We start from the raw sequence: 21,400 nt of genomic DNA on the forward strand, positions 1-21,400 counted from the left end.
GTACATAGATGGGTTTTTTGCCTCCAAAATAGATGTGTTTTTTCCTAATTCTATCCGATAATTTCTCTCAAAGTCTTATTGATGAGCGATCTGGTCGCTGTACGACAGTCTCGGTTGATTTCTATTCCTTTTTATCAATTACTTTTGGTCCCTAACGGAATTAAGTAGTACCTAAAGCATTAGAAAGTAGCTATGATTATTTCATAATAATGAGCCTACAAGTGCTATGTCAACAATTGTCTTAAATGACTACGTGACTGTAACACTATTCAGCTTGAGAGCTGTGCAAACTTTTAGCTGCCACTAATTTACCACATCGAGTATCTCTCAAAATCTTAAATAATTTAACTCATCTGCTGCTTTCATGACAAACAAAGTGCAACTATACTGCGCGTGGCCACTTACAGTTGATTTTTTTTGGCGCTACTCCCATCAACTCTCACCGTACGCTTGTCGAACGAACACAATCTCAAGGCTCACAGAAATCTATCACAGTTAGCAAATCATAATGAATGATTACTTAAGACAGAGGCTAACAACCTCTCTGTATGGACAATAGTCACGTATATTGATAAAAAGAATCCACAAAAATTGATAACTGCCTGAACAAAATTTAATGAAATGTGACTGTCAAGCGGATATTCCCCGATATAAATTACAATAAGACGGCAAATGGCAAAATGTTACAAGAGCAAGAACAAAGGTAGTAGAAACCATTATGATACTTAGTAACAAAATCAAAAGGGAAAATACATGCATATGTACGTGTGTTTGTTGTGAAGACTCCAACGCAATGTGGTAAATAAATCTTATCACTTGCCATAGGGAATTAGCACTGAGTTGAAATGTTGTCACGGTCTAGAAAACTTCATGGTATGAAAGTGTCAAATTTTGGCGCCAATACAGGATTTGTTTAAAAGTCTTAATTGAAAACTGGAATCCATGCGATAAATACTGAAAATTTAGGTTGCAAAGAAATCCGATGTGAATGATTTCGTATGTGGGTTTAAGGAAAGTGAGTTCGAGCTCACCTGTACAGGTTGTATGTACCATAATTTATAGTCATATACATAACTAAATTTAATCATTCCTCAAAAGTATTATGAAATAAAAATAAAACACTTAAGTTAAAAAACTTACCCGATTATTTACAAATCTTTGATTGCCCATGCACGCAACCATATGTATCACAAGGTATAGGTTAAAAAGCAAATATAAAACTGCAACTATACCTGTAAGGATATTCATTAAATATTGAATAAAGATTTTAATTCAGACGCATAAAATCAGTACTTACAAACTAATGCTACAAAGCCACCTTCCAAAGAAGCTGTATGCACTTGTACAACGACGAAGTAGATGTTTACTGTTATTACAACTATAGTTAACAGTATGGAGATGACCTTGTTGGTGCTTTGCGTGAAAAAAAGAAACATTAATATTAAATATATTTCTCTTCATTTTTTCAAATTCCACAACGTATTAGTTTTTAATATTGGTTAAGTATTTAATCGCATTTATAAAAAAACTGTGTCCATCTGCCTGTCTATGTGTCCTTTAGAGAGTCCTAAGCTGATGAATAGGTAATAGTGAGGTACCCTTTATTTTAAGGCTTTTCTTAACTTTAAGCACATTCTGGGGTTTATTGTTCCAAATATATATCTCTTCCTATAAACAGGAGCAGTGTCGGGATAAATTAAAATGAGCTATAGAAAGGAGCAGTGGCATTTTGCAGTTCAAATTTAAGTACATTTGTGTGTAATTTTTTTTATTGAATCATAACTTTGGAGCTATAAATAAAAAAATATTAAGACTAGTCTTGAATTCCAACGAACTGTGAACAAATCATTTCCATAAATTACAAATCAAATTCCAATATGAAAATATTTATTTGGAATTTAGTGGCATGATTTGTTTAAGGGGGGAAACCGGTTTAGACCGATCAAAAAATCGATTTTTTTATTGCATAAATCGTTAGTATAACTACTCAAGAATATGTGGTAAAAATTTTAAAGCGAAATTCCCATTAATCCCGATTCTATGAGACTTAAGTGACTGCCCGTCGGTTCCGCACCGTAGCGCGCATAGTTAGAACGACGTTTTTCTCGAAACTACTTTTTTTCAACTGGTAGGAATTCTAGCTTAAAAAGTTATCGAACAATCGTTCTAAAATGTTTCTTTTTCTTTATTCAATTCTAATCTATTTATATGAACCTAAAACTAAACTAAAAAAACCACTTTGTGTTCAAGCGCCTCAAAAGCATGCAATTTTCAATATTTTTTACCACAATTAGCTTCATATTCTTAGGAAATATGTTGTTAATAAAAAAAAATTGCTGTTGATTTCAGAGAAAAATTGCAACTTCAGGAATTCCCACCAGCAAGACACTCGGATGGCGATCGTCCATGGACAGCACGCTCTAACGCCACTATCTCCCACGGAAATAGCTTCAAAAAAAATTAAAAGTGTACCTAAAAATATAAATAAAATATCCTCAAATCTGAAACAATTTCTGATTATTCCTTCTTTGTTCAAAAAATTCTTGAAAAACACCAAAATTTTGGCCTCCTAAACCGGTTTCCCCCCTTAAATGAAGTTCAAGATAAGCTGATTATTTTTGGTTATTTAATCATATGCCTTCAAATTTAGGAAAAGAAGTGTGGCATTTATTAAGTGAAAGAGTGTTCAATAATATTTTTTATGAGTCTAAAATATAATTAATTTCTTAATTTGGTTTGTTATTTTCATATTTTCGGGGACTATTAAAATTTATACATTTTATAAAATGTCCCACAAAATTTTTATTTTTATTTTTTTAATGAAACAAACACAAATAAAAAGAAAGAGCTTCATTCGTTATGTGCTGCCATACAAGTAAATATATGAAATACATATGCGTTCCTCTAGTGATTTGTTTGAATTTTCGATATTACGAATTCTCTCAAATGACTCCAGTGCCCTGTCCGTTCTATATTCTTTTTAATATAATAAATCAGTTCAAATATCCATATTAAAACTGGAACTGATTAGCTTTGTGAAAAAAATGATTCACAATTAAGTGCAAATGGTCTAGCGTTATAAAATTGGCAAATTAGCGTGGCAAAGTAAACAAATACATTTCATTATTATTATTACAGCCTGTTTGGGTAGGGTTCTTTTAGAGATAAAAGAAACTATACCTGTAAAAATTATTTCAACACCTTCAAAAAGGGAACACAGCCTACCAACTTAAGCCCACCTTCTACGCTCAATTACTCAATCAAATACTAAACCAATACCTGAAAGATTTCCACAATCCATCCTTTCACTTACATTCCATTCACAAATTCACCCATTATGGCCGCACATGAGGTGAATGCTATCGTTGGTATGGCTGCAAATGGCAACTGTAACGACATCACCGCATTCAGTATGTCATTCAAATGTGTTAAATCATCCATTTGGGTGAAGAGTGCCAAACAGAATGTGGGTACAATGGCAATCAAACGAGTGAAGAGTACACGACGCCACCGCGGCCATTGTAGGTTCAAAAAGCCTTCCATGGAAAATTGACCCGCATAAGTTCCAGTCATCGTAGAACTTTGACCTGCTGCCAAAATGCCAACACCCCAAATATACATAGCCACTGCGCCGAAAGTGCATCCCAAAAAGAGGCCACCGTTATAAATATCCGCATTGATGAGATCTGTATTATTATTACTATCCTTAAATGAAAGCTTCGCATCTTCGTACATCGTTTGATTTACGCATACATCAAGCTGAATGGAGAGAAGAACGAAAAATACTCAATTAAAGGGAGTAACAAAAAACATAAAAAAAAACTTTATTTTTCATTTCGTATGTATGTATGTGCATATGTAAAGCTTTTTAAGATTAATGTAAATTATTTATGGTGAATAATGGAATCAATGAGAATTGGGCACACATACATACATATACACATATTTGCATAATTAAACAACTTGTTCGAGCGAAACTCGATCTTAGTTAGTGACATACCACATCTTGATTGGTTTTACCGAACATGCCATGTGCGAAGACCGCAACAACAAATAGATTTATTATAAAGGACACAAAGAGCGCCACCGCCGCCTCAATGAAGAAGTAGAAATTCGCCTCGCTCACTTTTTTCGGTTTACGGCGATCGATATCACGTGACTGTAAGGATTTTGTTAATTCATATAAGATAATATTTGGTTTTTAAGAACATTTTTGCGTTTTATATTTTTTTTTTTTTTGCTTGCCATACTTTATAACGAAACTTACTTTCACCAAGGCCGAATGTAGATAAAGGTTGTGGGGCATTATCACAGCGCCCACAATGCCTACCGCCTGCAGTAGAACGTTGGCCCCACAACCGCTGCACCATGGCACAAACATGCCCTTCATCACTTCAGCCTGACTTGGCGCAGAGACGATGTACTGGAATATTTACAAGTCATTTTTTTTTTTTAATTTAAAAAAAATAATTGTACAGGTAAAATCAGGTTAAGTGAAGGAATTTTGGTAAAGTTAAGTAAATACGCGGCCGCCGTAGCCGAATGAGTTGGTGCGTGACTACCATTCGGAATTCACAGAGAGAACGTCGGTTCGAATCTCGGTGAAAACACCAAAATTAAGAAAAACATTTTTCTAATAGCGGTCGCCCCTCGGCAGGCAATGGCAAACCTCCGAGTGTATTTTTGCCATGAAAAAGCTCGTCATAAAAATGTCTGCCGTTCGGAGTCGGCTTGAAACTGTAGGTCCCTCCATTTGTGGAACAACATCAAGACGTACACCACAAATAGGAGGAGGAGCTCGGCCAAACACCCAAAAGGGGTGTACGCGCCAATTATAAATATATAAAGTAAATATATAAAATAAAGTAAAATAAAATAAAACAAAATATCTTATACAAAATATAAAAAAATTAAACTAAATTAAATTAAAGTTAAGGAAATAAAATATAATAATAAACACTTTAATAAACTGAAATAAAATATACTAAACTAAGTAAAATTAAGATTAAAGATTAAAAAATAAAAAAATAGAAAAACTTAAAATGAAAATCAAAAGTAATATTAATTGAAACAATAAAAAACTTAAACGAAACAAAATAAAATTAAATTAAATAAAATGGAGTCAAAAAATTAATCAAAATATAATTAAATTAAAATTTATAAATGAAAGTAAAAAAATTGATTGAATTAAAGAAAAATGTCTGATTATAATAGATAATGTAAAGGCAATAAAAGTTAAATTAGTTAAGCTATTAAATATGTGCATTCATATAAACGTGTAGGATCGAAATCATTGAATCCTGGAATCGCATTCGACTATAATATACTTATATACATACATATTACAAAATATGCATATGTGCATATGTATATCTCAAAATTGCCAAGCATAAATCGTGGCCGAAATGACCGTCAAACCAAACAAAAATAATGAAACATAAAAAAAAATTCTAAATTCAAAAGTACAAAGTACAAAAAAAATAAGAAAGAGATTCTCGAAATCCCATCATATGTATGTAGGTTTGCGCACGATGGAGAGAAGAATGTTTCTATCATTCTTGGGATTGACGAGCATTGCACTCAAATTCTAATAGCGCTATGTTGCCATTCTCCAAATGCAAATAAAGGGTTTTTTAATAAGAGGTGTTATTTTGATATTCAAAGAAAAATGCTATTTTTTAATATAAATGATCGGATGTTTATTTCATTATAAAGACGAAGGTATGCGCTAATAGTGGGAAATAACATCAGGCAAATGACTAATACGACCACGCTTACAGGACAATATCCTTTCCATGAAATTTTCCATAACCGAATTGCAAAGTGGCTGCCCTATGTCCTCGATAGCCTCACAAATTCCATCTTTGAGGTCTTAAATTGACTTGGGCTGTTGGCGTAGACCTTCTCTTTCACGTTGCCCCAAAGAAAAAGGTCACAAGGTGTTAAATCACAAGATCTCGGTGGCCAATTGTGATCACCTCTTCGAGAGATAACACGGTCCGGAAATTTTTTCCATAAAAGATCAAAGGTTTCGTTGCTTGAGTGGCACGTAGCGCCACTGAAAATAGCGTCTTGTTGAAAATAAACGTTGTCCAGATCAATACCATCCAATTCCGGCCATAAAAAATCGTTAATCATCTCTCGATAGCGCAATCCATTCACCTGTAACACCTGTTATTGGAAAACCCTTTATTTTGCATGCCATTTTGATACAAAAAGAAGGAATTTTTTTACGCAAATGTCTCAGAGTATGCTTCTCACTGTACAGAACACCACAAAGTAATTACATAAAATATTATTCTAATATATAACTACATATATATATATATTATATATATAATTGGCGCGTACACCCTTTTTGGGTGTTTGGCCGAGCTCCTCCTCCTATTTGTGGTGTGCGTTTTGAGACGACTCCGAAGGCAAATATTTTTTATAAGAAGCTTTTTCATGGCAGAAATACACTCGGAGGTTTGCCATTACTTGCCGAGGGACGATCGCTATTAGAAAAAACTTTTTCTTAATTGTGGTGTTTCACCGAAATTCGAACCTACGTTCTCTCTGAATTCCAAATGGTAGTCACGCACCATCCCATTCGGCTGCGGTGGCCCGTCTAACAGTCATCTCTATAAATAGTCATCTCAGATAACTACATGACTAAACTCATAAAAAAGCACATGCAAAATACACCAACAGAGAGTACACACAAACTCTCTGGAACTATGACTTACCCTGTGTCCCTATACTATGCCACAGATAAATCAATAGGACTAACCTATACAAATAATAATAAGATTTTTAATATGTATCACTGTTTTTGTCGCATACTCCATAAATTTGTTATTTGTATATTTTTCATTACACTTCGATTATATTTTCTATGTTTGTATTTAATAATAATTAATGAACGAACTTTCTTAAAAGTAATTTTTAACACAAAAGTATACAATAAATGTTAATCAAAGATGCTGAGAGTTCAACTTGGGACTTTGTATCTTATATTCACGCTTTTAATTTATTAATTTCGAAAAATGATATACGAAATCTTTACAAATAAATGTAATTAAAAAAAGTATACTATGTAAAAAGTTGTGTATCCTCACACTTTTATAAGTTTTGACTATTTTTATTTCTTTTTATTTAGTTTAATTATTGGACAAATGAATCATAAAAACAACGAATGTACGACATTTTCTTTATATGGAGACATGGAGAAACTACGTACCACCGTCAGGGTTGCACTCTAAACACTCAATGGGTTTTAAAACTGAGTACCAAAATATCTATTTTTTTACTTCTGCATAAAAAGTCTGAAGTTTTGATGAAAATTTACTGGATTTTTATAAGTTTTGTATAAGGTTTGAAATTTGTATTTAATAAAAATTAAAAAAAAGTTGTCAAAACTGGTCAAAATGTTGCGGGTTGTATTTTGCAAGAAGTTATACTTTTCGATTTATCCGTAAATTAAGAACAAACATGTAACATTTGGAACGGATTAGATATGGCAATAAAAATTTCCATAGTCATAAGAAAATTGTAGTTAAACAACCAGTTGGTTTGTCTTCGCAGTATCATCGTAAAACCTCCCAATGCTCTCAAAATAGGTCAAGAAGCGAGTTAAAAGATATATCATATCAGACAATAAACTAATCAAACTCTTAAACATATATATAACAAATGTATGTACGAGTATGTAGTGAAAATTCTTACATGACCGACAATAAAATTTAGTAGACAGCCTTAGACGTGTTTTGAAGGACTTTTGCCAGTTTATAATTCTTCTCTTTCTGTATAAGGACTGCGGGCCATTGTAAAGAAGTACATAAAAAGCACGTCACGATATCCGTAAGCATTAAAAATAGTTATTCAAGCATTTTAAATAGCAAATAAACCTGTGATTTTATGATTTATTTGCCTCTAGATGTGTAAAAATGTACCTTACTTTTTCTTTTGATGTCTAATGTATGTATGTTCGAATGTGTATGTGTTGCAAATTGCTTTTATCATTTTTCAGAAGAACTTGGTTTCACAAATGTTTACATTATTATCTGTGACACTATAAATTATCTAATCCACTCTACTGTACTGACAAACTTATTTATAGGCTTCTACCTACACCCCTTGGCAAAACGATAGCACAGCAGCGCCGACCAGTTTTAACTATTTGTGTATTTTTTTCCAATTCTTTGTTTTATTCTTCATAATTTGGTAAAAAAGTAATCCAATTTTCAGATGGTATGTAGTTTTATAGCTTATTAAATTTTGAATTACATATTTAGTCTCAACAAAGTCTTGACAGTCCGACGAAAAAATTTAAAAAAGTCAAGCTAATCATAAAGCTAGGCGGCATTTACATTGATAGGCCAGGCATGACCGGCCTTATACACTTTTTTATGATCGTATTCATTTTTTTGGAACACTCTGTATTCAACATATACTACGAGAATATACCATGGGCATACATATATTTAGTAGACTTGCACTGTATGTATGTATTTATATATGAAAATGGGGCGGTAACTGATAAGAATTTATATGAAAAAAGTCCCGTGCTTGTGGGAGGCTGACAGGAGATCTCAAGCAAAAGTTTATGAGACAAAATTTATGAATGCAAGCATGTGATAATTTACAGTGCGTCATTTATAAGTTGTTGTAAGTTAATGCGGAAAGGCACGTATTCTAGATAACTACTCATGTTGTTGCATTTAATAACTAAACTTTTCTTCACTTTTTTTTGCTGTTTTGGTTTTGTTGTTGATTGTTTGCGTCGATACCTCGCACAAGAGCTACATTTATGTCAGTTTTCGATATTCTGGCTTAGAAGTGTCACAAACACTATTTTTGGTTATATTTGAGCCATGAATCATTTTTGCCAAACAAATAAAAATTTCTTTTACGCATCAAAATGGATTCGGAAAAATTGTACGTTGGGATACTCGTGCGACCTCTACAATTATATATCTTATGATGAACCATAGCTTTAATTGTAGACAAAAAAACAAAAAACGTTTGCAACTTTAACCCGCAATATTTCGAAAACCTGTTGGACTGGGGTATTCTAAGGTCAGATTCAGAAAACCCCCGTCGGCCGCCTCTAAAAGGCCGCCTAAAATAATAATAAGGAAGTTCTTGTATCCACCCATTTTCGAACAATTTCCCGCTAACTTTTATTAATTTCAAATTTTGTGCTAAAGTAGGTGCCAACCCTTATCCAAACAGAATTTAAAAACTTTAAAATTATTTCGTTTAATATCCAAATAGTGATAATTTACTAACTAATTGATTTTATTCAACTAAAAAATAAAGTCGTAACCCTGTTGCTCTTTATGAATTTTATGGCCTTATTGACCGATTCCGTTTAAGATTTTAAAATAGCAAAAAATGCATCTCCGTTTTCGGAGATGTTGGCAACATGGAATTAGTGCAGCTTTCCGCACATTTCCCTGATTTTTTTTACAAAAATCGATTTTTGTGTTTTTGCATTTTTCTAAAGCTTAACTCTTTCTTAATTTTTTGTTAAAATGTCAAGCAAATCACACGACAAGTTACGGAGATATGGAAAGAGATAGATAAGTTTTCGCAATGTACTAAACCAATTCCTTATAAACCAAAGAAAATAAAACATTCGCATTTATTCGAAAATATTCGCCACTGAAATATTTTCAAACTACTTATACTTATACTTATATTAAATACAAAAATTATTTGACTGCCTTCGTAAATCTCAGCTAAATTCTCAAACAACAAACACAATGCCTAGAAAACCGCAAAAACGCAAATTAATGCAATTGATGATAAAATACAAACACAAAACAAAGCACATTATTTATTCGCACACATGAAAAAATAAAAACTAGCAAAACTGTGCTAACGGAAGTTATTGTTTAGAAGGCCAATTTTTATATTCAAATCGTTTGAGTAAAAGAAATCGTGTCGGTGGCGCGCGCACTTACTCGTCGTAACGGTCACACGTGCCTAAGTAAAAATTTACAATAAGTAATATAAAGGTAAAGGGTGTTGCTTTTAGAAACGAAGAGACTTAGATAGAAATAAAATATACAACAAATTTTTATTAGCCATAAAATTAGCTTTATTTGTCAGATGACGCCAGAGGCGAGTGGAAGGCCTAAATATAGTCGCAGGTAAATTGTACGCGTATTCTACGTATTCGTATCTTAATCGTTAAAACATATGTTATGCTCTCGTTATTTTACGATTCTGAAATTTTTGTAAATTGTGGTTCAGCGTGTAAACACAAGCTTAATGTACTGTTTAATAATATTACTCGTTATTGGTTCGAGGACAAGACAAGAGACCACATTTCTCATCTTACTGACACTAACTACCCTATGTCGGTGGGTACGTTTCTTCAGTTCAGATCGCTATTACTTTTCTTAAATCTACTATTCTAAAGTCCCTGGGTACCTCACCCTCAGGATAACTGCCAAGAAATCTGTGAGAAACTCTAAGCTTCTCGCTGCTAAATACGGAACACTAACGTCAGAAAGACTGTTCTTTGTGCAGGTGACTAAACTTTCAAATTTTCTTCCCACAAATTTAGTATCTTTGAGTAGCATAAGCATATTTAGACGCGTTCTTCAGAGATATATTAGCACAACGACAGATAATATTAGTTCATAAACAAATTTCTCATTTCTTAACCTGTTAGCTTGATATTTTTTTTTTTTATTATGAAAATTGTAACCCGAGGGGACTAGTATGTACTAATAATTACATACATGGTTTACCCTTGCTGTTTTAGAATTGAATCCATAAATATATAAACAAATATATTGTTACAAAGGGCTCAACGATTACTACTTTTTATTTTGAGTTGTTATGCATCTCCGACGTCATATTTTAAAAGTGGAGCCTTGCACCAAGTAAACATAAATGAAAAGTTAGGTTAGGTTAATGAACACATAGAGAACACAAAAAAGGAGTTGCTTATAAAAACAATTAAACAAAGGAATAGATATTCAACTGGGCTGAGCTGCAATTTGTTTGTAAAAAATGAGTTATACCAGTTTTATGTGGTATGACCATGGTGAAAAGATTCTTAGAGGCTCTTAACGAATTTGATATTCGCAAAAATTCAACACAGCCTTCGATAGTGTTGCTTCGTTGCCATCTGAACAACGATTGATTGGACGAGTGTGGGAATACATGTGAAATGATCCTGCAAAATTCGGCTAAATCTCCCAGGTGACGTGGTAGCCGAAGTTCCCCTCACAATTTTCTTTTTTGCGATTTTGTTACAACTCTTATTTTAATATTCTTCTGCTTTCTGCGCTCATATAATATAACAAATCTTATGTTTACTCAATCGTTGTAGCACCTTTTTTCAGAATATTAAATCCAAATTCTAAGAATGCAGTTTTTTCTATTTAACTAGACCTACAGGTTGATGTATGTATATCTCGAAGAAATTACATTTTCTCTGTCACGCAGTGATATTTTATTTATTTTTTCTTAACTAAACGAATAACAACTATAACTGATTACACCAAAAATATTTTTAACGGACTGAAATACGTCTAATTCAAAGTCAATGATAACTTGGTGTTAAGGGGGAGGTAAGGGATAAAAATCGATTTTTTTTTGCATGTTATTGTAGTAAAACATTTCAAAAATATCGTGTTAAAATTTTAAGTCAATCCGAGCAAAACTTTTTAAGTTATAGAGCATAAAGCCGAGCCGCCTCAAACATCTGCCGAGACGCAGCAGTTGCGCGCGTAGTCCGATACAAACTTTAAACGCGGTTTTCTCGAACCTTTTTTTTTTTTAAGTGCGTAGTCATTGGCATTTGAAAACTACTCAACCGATCCTTTTGAAATTTTGCACACATATTTTACATATAAAAAACCTCCTCCCAACGTTTTTTTCGCCATTTTTTTTATATTAAGGTGGTTTTACACCTACAAAATGGCGGCATTTTTTCGTCAAAAATCACTTTTTACTTCAAACGACTACCAAATGGCTGAAAATGAAAATAAATCGTCAAAATAAACGTTGGGAGGAAGTTTAACTCATACTTTAACTAAATTATTCGATTTTTTTGATTTCAGATGATTCTACGCTGAGATATGCTGACTACTGCAAAATGTATTTTTGAAAAGATGTCTACGTAAATGTGCTCTCATTCGCTCATTTTGCAATATTTTTACATGAAAATTTTATCAAATATTCTTGAAATGTTACTTTATAATATGCAATAACTTTTAATAAACTGACTTGAACCGTTTCGCTACAATAAATTCATGAAAAAAGTGTTTTTTTTAGCGTTTATCCCCCCCTTACTCATGGCGTTCGTAAAATAAGAAATACTAGTAAGACAATTTTGATGAAACATTAATCGATAATTCGTACAATATAATTGTTAGATAACTTTTATGGCTTACAACAAGAAAGAGTTTTTTCTTAAATATTATAATACTAAATATTCGGTATACTGACACTGATATTTAAGACTTCAAGTCATTCTAGAAATAACGGAAGTTAAGTCACTTGTTGGAACTTTTAAAACAATCAATATAATAAAATTAAAGTAAAAACGTTTAAGAATGTTAAACGTCACTATTTTATAACACATGACTGTACCCATATATAGATTTATGTGCATATGCATGCGGCAGATGTGTGTACCTGTTCAACAGTTTTTATAAAGAATTTACTGCTTACTTTTGCCTTACGTGCATTCACACTCTTATATATTTTTTTTTGTTTGTTTCATAAAATCCCCTTACCTCATAACCAAAAGTCACAGCCATTACTGTGATCAGAAAGCCAAAGAGAAATTCCAGTTTCCGCAAACCATATTTATCCAAGAATAAAAAGGTAAACGTATCAACGATTGTTATAAGTACTCCTCCCCACAGTGGCACACTAAGAAGAAAATGAAAATAAATTTATAAATTTGCAAAATGTTAATTTTGCAATCAGTTGAGTTGTACTCGTGTAGGAACACTTTTACAACACAAAGCAGTTAAGAAATTTGTTTCATCATCAAAAACAAAAACAATAAAGTAAAATACATGACACAGATTATCTTGCGTACTTACAATTTATTGGACAACAGATATATGGCAATTGCTGTGCCAATCACTTCCTGCATATCCGAGCCGATAATGGCGATTTCGATCATTATCCAAAGAATGACACGCGGAAATTTTCTATATTGCCGATAGCACATCTCCGCCAGATGCAGACCCGTCACAACACCCAATCTAGGTACGTGAATTGTAAAAATTTACATTGTTTTGGTAATAAAATAAAATAAGCATTAGACAGAACTTGGAAAGCAAGATTTGATCATAAAATTAACTCATTTATTTCATTTTACTTCATTTTATTACCTCGCTGCTAAGCGTTGCATCAGCAGGCCCAATACGGTGGCCCATAAAAGTACCCATAAGATTTTATATTTTGCTGCGGCTCCACTTTGTAAATCTGACTCTATGTTGCCCGGATCGAGATATGCTATAGACATGAGAAACCCAGGACCAGTGAATGCCCATAATTTGCGAAAACTGAAGCCACCCTGTGCGTGTATGTGTGTATGAAGAATGAAAGGAGATTGTAAATACACGTTGCATTAAATATCATTAAAAAAATCATTAAAATGTGAATTTATACATTACAAGCAATTAGGTAAATACAAAGTGGTCAAAACTTTTTTTTTTGAGTTATACATATATTAGTATCAAGGTAGAAAATTAATTGATTTATGTATGTATGAATGTATGAAGAATATTCTATGCTATTACAACTGTCTTAGATGGATTTTTGTGTGGTGGCATACGTGACTCATTTTTTCTAAAATGAGGCTGAAAAGGCTCCGCCCGTGACTATCGAGAAGCCAATGTATCCAAAGAATGGCAGTATGGTGTGGATTTTGGAACAGTTGTATCCTTGTACAATTTCTTCCAAAACGTCGTTGGAAACGTCGTTTTGTCAACGATGAACGTTACGCAGTCATGATTAACCACTTTTTGTATGCCAAAATTGAGTACCTGGACACATCGATTATCTTTGAATTCAACAAAGCGACGAATTATGCCACATACGCAAGAAACCGTTGATTATTTTCAGGGTAAATTTTTACTGTTATTGAACCAGCGATTCGGCTCTGAAAGTATTCGATGAAGTACCAGCTGGTGGTAGCAGAGGAAGAGGAAGACGCGCCAATCAAGAAGAAGATGCAGAGCGAGGTTTTCTGAGAACTGCGTTTTAAGCCCATCGATACGAAAACTCAATGTTTTGAAGACCATCCAGAAACGTTTTAGGTCATTATGGCGAATATCGCCTAAGCTAAAGGGTTTTCCAATAACAGGTGTTATTTAAATATATAAAAGGCTATCGAGAGATTATTAACGATTTTTTTATGACCGGAATTGGATGGTATTGATCTGGATAACGTTTATTTTCAACAAGACGGCGCTAAGTGTCACACAAGCAACGAAACCATTGATCTTTTACGGGAAAAGTAAGCATGGTCGTGTTGGTAGTTTGCCTGATGTTATTTTCCACTATTAACGGCATACCTTCCTCTTTATAATGAAATAATATTGGTAAAATAATATCAAAATAACACCTCTTATTGGAAAATTCTTTATTTGTGTGAAATATGTGGGTAGAAAGTCGCAGAAAGTTTTAAAGATCTTGCAAAGCCAGCTGAGACTGCCTTTAATTGAACTATATACGAGAATCGTTTGAAAAGTGCGTGCAAAAATAAAATCTACTTGATTGTTTGGGTTAAACATTTTTTTTATTTTTCTTACTACTTATACACATCGCCAAATGCTGTTATAGTTTGTTGATCCCTTCCGAATAATAGGATTTGGCCAAGTCTGCAAAGCAGTCAGCCGTCTCTAGAATCATCTTCTCGTTTGAATGAAATCTGATTTCTTCAAATTGGCGAACAAATAGTACTCCGAGGGATCCGAGAGGGCCAAGTCTGGAGAATAGGGGGTATGTGGAACGAGTTGGTACCCTATTTTCATTAATTTTGCGACCACAATAGATGAGTCGTGAGTTGGTGCGTTGTCATGATGGAAAAGTAAAATCTCTCGACTTCTTCGATTCAAACGAATGCCAAACACAAGAAAATATACCAATCTGGTGTGTGTTCTTCCAAACATAACCTCGATACGCGCCAGTAGTCCCATCTTTCTGACTTTACATGCACTTTTCAAGCGATCCTCGTATTATTTCATAAATAAATTCATTATAATACTATTTACGCATTGGAATAACGCCACAAATATGTTTTTCTTTTTCTTCTTCTCCTTCTTTGGACTACCCGGCGGCGTGATTGCATTTTAGTAAGATCAATTAAATATAAGTTGCTTACAATCACACGTAAGTGAGTCATATTCCACCTGACTTGAATATTGCGGGCTTGTGGTTTTTCGTAAACCGTTAATGGGCTTAATTACAAACATTATGAAAACTATGTCATAAAAATATGCGTATGTATTTCAACTCACAGAAATAAATGCACGTGTAATACTTTTTACAGCGCTTTATGTATCAATTTTCAATACTCGGCGATGTTCTTTCTCAAGTTCAAGTTTTTGAACTTATCATAAATGAGCTTCGTTTAAATAAATCATTGAATTGTAGTGCGGTTTCGATTAAACCCTATTGGTTCTCTAACCACAGAAGAAACACTTGACGAATATTAGATCTGACGTTGCCCGGAAAAATATGATTAAAAGAAAACAAAAAAAGGAAATTTTTATTATTTATCATTTGCTTACTACGTAGCTAAATAATATCACAATGCGATGCTGAAAAGTGATCGGGATCAGTAGTTGTTCGTTGTAAGAAAGGTCTTATAGAATAGAATAAAAGTGGAATAAATTCGATTCTAAACTAAAAGCTAAATTATTTTCTTGAATTCGAATTTAAAAATTTTTAAATTATAATTTACATTAATTATTAAATTACTTTAATATTATTTTTTTTATAATTTAAATTAATTATTAAATTATAAAAAAACTTCTTTGTTGCCCATTTTTTAATATTTATTTCAATGTTGTAATTATGGGCAAAAATAGTAGTCCATAAAACTTTTTGAGAATTTTGCTGATAAAATTTTATTTGAAACATGTTTCTAATCACAATAAACTCAAAAACATTCATTCTTCAACTTAAAATAACAAAGGTATGGGGGAAAATGAAAAAAAAAACGTTGACAAAAGTCTACATATAGAACGAAGTTCCAGCTTGTGCTGTGATAAGGTAAAGTACCGTTTTTTTTCTTCTTTTCATTTTTTCTTTTCTTTTATTATATTTACTACTAATAGTGAGTTCAGTTGTGATTTTGATACTTAAGCATCAAATTTTGCTCAGCGAAGAGAAATATAAATTGGCATAAGAAATTTGGTTATACAGCATTGAAAAGTCATATGGTGAAATTTCAAAAATTTTAAACTTGAGTCGACTAGCAGTACACACCATTGTATAAAAAAACTTTAAAAATAAATTGATTCTACCGGAAACAAAACGCGCAGTGGCCGCCCGAAGAAACTAATTCAAAGATACATCAGAGTGACTCTCAAAGAAGTGGACAAAAATCCAAAAGTTTTTGTTTCAAAATTAACCGAGCAGTTCCATCAAAGAGCAATTCGAAGAACTCTAATCAATCACGGTTTCCTGAAAACAAAACTGTAAATTTCGTTTGGAGTTCGCAAGCACATAAAGAAAAGGGGAGGAGTCAAAGTTTAATATCATATATAGAATCGATGGAAAGTTTGGGGGGGAAATACTGTACTTAATCCAAACATTTAGTATCAACTGTCGATCATGGTTGCACTAATTTGATTTTTTGAGAAGCTGTTGCGGCATCTGAAGTTGGAATAATAGCATTAAAATAAATAATACACTTCTGTTAGGTTTTTGGCCGAGCTCCTCCTCCTATTTGTAGCGTGCGTCTTGTTGGTGTTCCACAAATAGAGGGACCTACAGTTTTAAGCCGACTCCGAACGCCAAAACGGTTATTTATGAGGAGCTTTTTCATGGCAGAAATGCACTCGGAGGAGGTCGCGGTCGCCGCTATTAAAAAAAAGTTTCCTATCATTTGGTGTTTCATGCACGGAGAATCGAACCTGCACACTTCCGAATGGTACTCACGCACGAAGCCATTCGACTACTGCGGCCTCCTAATACAAATATTCACTAGAACATAATTTGAAGCCTTCGGTGGATAATTTGGAGCTTGGTACAGTTTGGATCTTTCAGCAAGATATCGATTCATGGCACACGGCGGCACACATTGTTAAGGATTGGCTACGCAAATATTATTGAACATTTATCATGTTTCTAGCGCTGGTATTTTCTTAGACACATATAGAAGCTTGGAACAGTGCCATGCCATGTCAGCTCCAAGCGGCGATTGATGCGAACGATGAACAAACTAAATATGTAGGATCAAGAAAAGTTTTCACACTAAATTAAATTACGTTTGTACTGTATGCAGACTTTAGTTACTTTTCCCCCATAACTGCGTTATTTTTTAGTTCATTGTGATTAGAAAAAGGATTCGAATAAAACTGAATTAACACAATTTCCTATCAACTTTTTGGACTTTAAAACCAAAGAAAATAGATGGTCCATGTAGAATTTTGATAAACACTGTGTATTTCCCGTAAACTTTTAATGGCAACGTCATTAAAAAGATAAAATACATTTCTTTTTGTTTTAAATATAGTTTTTTTCTTTATTTTTAAGACATTTCATAGCCATTGCAATGAGCTTATATTTTCCCCTCAAAATTAAGTGGCAACGTCATTAAACATTTTTTTTGTATTAATTTCTTCCACATCTTTCGTTTCATACTCATATTTCAATTTTTTAATCAATATCTACTTTAGGTGGCAACGTCACTTACATACATTTTTTCATTTAAGCTGTTTTTTACACATATGCCGTCTTTTTATACGCGTACGTACAAGTAGAAATACTTAATGCCAGTAAAATATTCCAATCAAATTTTCCCACACTTACCTGATCAGTTTGTGGTATGAGCACTTTTTCATCACTAAAATACGCCTGTTTCGCTGCAGGTTTTAGATATGTGCCCTCATTAGGTATAACAAAGGGTTGTTGTTGCATCGTTGGCCGGATTGTGCTATTTCGCGGCGATGTCGCCGATGAACTTGTAGTTGGTTCACTCATTTGATCGTCAGTGTTTGCAGCCATACTAGAGAAGTGAAAAGAAAAAACATATATACATACGTATGTATGTGTAAATATATTCTTATACAAATAAAAAATATGTAACACATGGTTATGTCGTACGCAGAAAAAGTCGTAAATATTTCATTCACAGATCTGACAATCTCAGCTAAAATTGGCTTCATACCACAGCGTAGCAAGAAGGAACCGAGTTTGTATCACAGCTGATAGTTACGATATATGTATGTATGTATACATATACATATACATGTATGTGTGTTTATTCATTTATTAAATTTTTGCAAATTTATTTTCGGCCTGCCATGTGCGACTGCAGATAAATTTTTACCGGAAGATGACCAAGTCGAAAACGCAAATCTGAAACCGCTCAAGCAACGCTTAAAGTTTAATCATTTATATTTATGTGTACATATGTATGTATGTATGTACTGGTTGTTAATAAACCTATCTAAAATTTTCTCCGACATCTGTCGGAAATTAACTTAAATCATGTGAACACTTGCATTATTCAATTATAGTTTTGTTCGAGTATTGTTTTATTTGTTTATTAATTTTTGCCGGCAATAAATTTCCAACGCTGTTTTAATGCATTTGCTTTGCATCAGCTTTAGTTTCAATTTAAATTTAAATTTTGTGTTGTGTATACAGTATCCATTTAATTAAAATAATTAGCGCAGTTCCCGTATTTATTTCACGCTTTATTGAGAAGCGCAAAAGCAAACAGTTTATTGTTAATTTGTTTATGGTTTAGTAGAAATGCGTAAATGCATTGCCTGCAATACTATTCCATTTTGGGACAGAACCAGTCCGCGCTCAGTCTATACATGAATGTATGTACAGCTGCGGACATAAAAATTTGGACAAAAAATAAATTGCAATTACTTCTTATTACGAAAATTTATTTTTGATAATTTATTTTGAATTTATAGCTCGTTAAAAAAGATGTAAAGGGTAGAAATAGACAATTTGGTTGGTTGGTTGGTAGAGGCATATCTGAGGGACACATCCCAATCTCAATTAGCACAAAAGGTGCCATTTTGGTACAACACTAGTAGAACGAATGCCGTTATTTAGTCAAACCATGTTGATTTTACTATAACTCTGTATATGTCATATATTTTCTTTCCTGCAATTTCTACCAAGGTTTTTATTGAGAATTCCCTCAGCATGCTGTGTTGTAGAACACCCACACTGTATCCCTAGCATCTTCTTGATTGCAGTTCTACATCTTCCTAGCATAGTCTCCAATAGACCAATGGCCGGCTATTGTTGACGTAATTCTGAAGATTAATCTGGCTATGTTTCCTTCGCTATTTCGCAGGTATCGGTGTTGGTGCATCTGTCAACAGCCTGCTTCTGGAATTGTAAGAAAATCCCTTTTTTGTAGACGATTCGGGGATGCCCACTGCTACCACTTCAGATAGACAATATACATATACGTACATATAATATATGTTTTTAAATGCTAATCTCTCTCTTTACACTCCTAGACTCTCTTAATGATATGAAAACTAAGCACACGTTTTTTAGTTATGACAGATGGCTCGCGGAAAGAGATGCTCTGAGAAAGCAAATTGGCGACATCGCAACAATGCGGCTAGGGTAGAAATACGAGTATTCCCAAAACCTTTAGTTAAGAAGTTTTGATTTGTAGGAAGGAATATACATAAGTATTAGCTGGTTCCCGCGTTTTCGATTGGGTATAAAATAATATACCTAATGTATATGTATTTAACACTTATTATGAATTAAAAAATATATGGCAACGCCATTCAAAAAATACTTTCGAATTTAAACGTTCTCAGACATAATTTGAGTGGCACCCACATCTCAATACTTACATCATACTACTACATTTGTAAGGTTAGGTGGCAGCGTCGTTCTCAAATAATTTCAATGAAAGCTGAGTTTGTTCCTTTCAACACATTTTTTTCGATACTTGTATGCTAAGCTCTAATTAAATTACGTTATTAATTCAAATTAAAGTATAAGGATATGTTGTTTTACATGCACGGTTGCTAAAATAAAAGCCAAGGAGTTGGTATATGTATCGCTCCATGTTTTGTAAGTTTTGTATCTTTGAATAGACTGAGATATATAAAACCCTACAGCTTGTCTGTGACATAAATGTTACCCTGATCTATACCAAAAACTATCTACTACCAGCGTAACAAATATGTGAATAAATTTCTTTTATAATGAATTTGAGTTTCTAATATACCCAGTGACAAGCAAAACGCACATTTCTAGACAAATACAAATCAATTTCTAGCTGGTCTAAGATGACGGGCTGGTAACGAATGTGATATGTGTATACGTAAATGCGGAGATGTAAAGATTTTAGGCGTAAATTCTTTGGAAGGCATACAACCTGAATTTGTCCTACAAAGAATTTAATGAGAAGCCTTAAAGAGAATATTTATATGTAAGTATATTAGAAAACACTTTTCTTATCTTTTGATATTTCAAATCGAAAATGGGCACCGAGCTCCGAACCTGCTGAAGGGTTGGATAAGGATAGGTGTAAGCGTATACAAATAAAAGTCCCGTTAGGTAGCAGTGGGATTGAGATATTTCAAAAAATAGTGTTAATTTTTTTTTTTATAATTAAATACTTTAATCATAGTCTGATCTATAAGCATGGATATTTTGAAGCATGAAATCCTGCACATCTTAATTTGGAATCAAAGGGAACCTGAAAGGAATAAACAAACGGTCGATGAAAATGTGTACGTTAAATGGTGCTCAAGTGGATTTTAGTTGCTTTAAGTCCGGCAATTGGGCTTGTATACGATACGAATCCACTCAACACCAATTGAGTCCTAATATTCTTTTTGGTAATGAATTTTAGTAATCTCAAAACGTTGTTGAATCGTGCGAGTTATACCAAATTTAGCAGATGTACTAGCTTCAGAAAGACCGCCGCTTTCAAAAATTTGGGGGTACTTATTGAAAAACCCTTTATATTACAGGCAATAATATCGTTACTAATGTCAAATGCGTAGGCGACGGAGCATAAAAAAAAACATGTGAAAAATAATGAAGAGCAGCCATTAACATCTATTGAACCACCTACAGGTTCCAATAATACAAATATTTTTCGTACTTGTGAAGCCGTTTAGACAAGGATGCGCTTCGTCGCTAAAGATGAACAGAGCCCATTGTACGATGTTTCACATGATCAAGAAGCTTAATTTTTGGC

At 33.3% G+C, this 21,400-nt stretch overlaps 1 protein-coding gene across 9 annotated transcripts in view; it reads right to left on the reverse strand.

Moving 5' to 3' along the window:
* The window catches only part of LOC129236270 (protein Malvolio), a 64,570-nt gene that overhangs the window by 24,393 nt on the left and 18,777 nt on the right, over nt 1-21,400 (reverse strand). For all 9 annotated transcript variants that reach the window (XM_054870557.1, XM_054870558.1, XM_054870559.1 and 6 more), the window contains 9 exons: nt 18,007-18,202; nt 13,353-13,537; nt 13,059-13,223; nt 12,744-12,882; nt 4,268-4,423; nt 4,001-4,159; nt 3,314-3,759; nt 1,298-1,413; nt 1,141-1,232 (listed from right to left, as the gene is read on the reverse strand). In XM_054870557.1, the coding sequence (XP_054726532.1) occupies nt 1,141-1,232; nt 1,298-1,413; nt 3,314-3,759; nt 4,001-4,159; nt 4,268-4,423; nt 12,744-12,882; nt 13,059-13,223; nt 13,353-13,537; nt 18,007-18,202 (1,654 nt within the window). The remainder of the gene's footprint in view (nt 1-1,140; nt 1,233-1,297; nt 1,414-3,313; nt 3,760-4,000; nt 4,160-4,267; nt 4,424-12,743; nt 12,883-13,058; nt 13,224-13,352; nt 13,538-18,006; nt 18,203-21,400) is intronic.

This window comes from Anastrepha obliqua, chromosome 1 (genome assembly GCF_027943255.1).
Source record: "Anastrepha obliqua isolate idAnaObli1 chromosome 1, idAnaObli1_1.0, whole genome shotgun sequence".
Taxonomy (NCBI): domain Eukaryota; kingdom Metazoa; phylum Arthropoda; class Insecta; order Diptera; family Tephritidae; genus Anastrepha; species Anastrepha obliqua.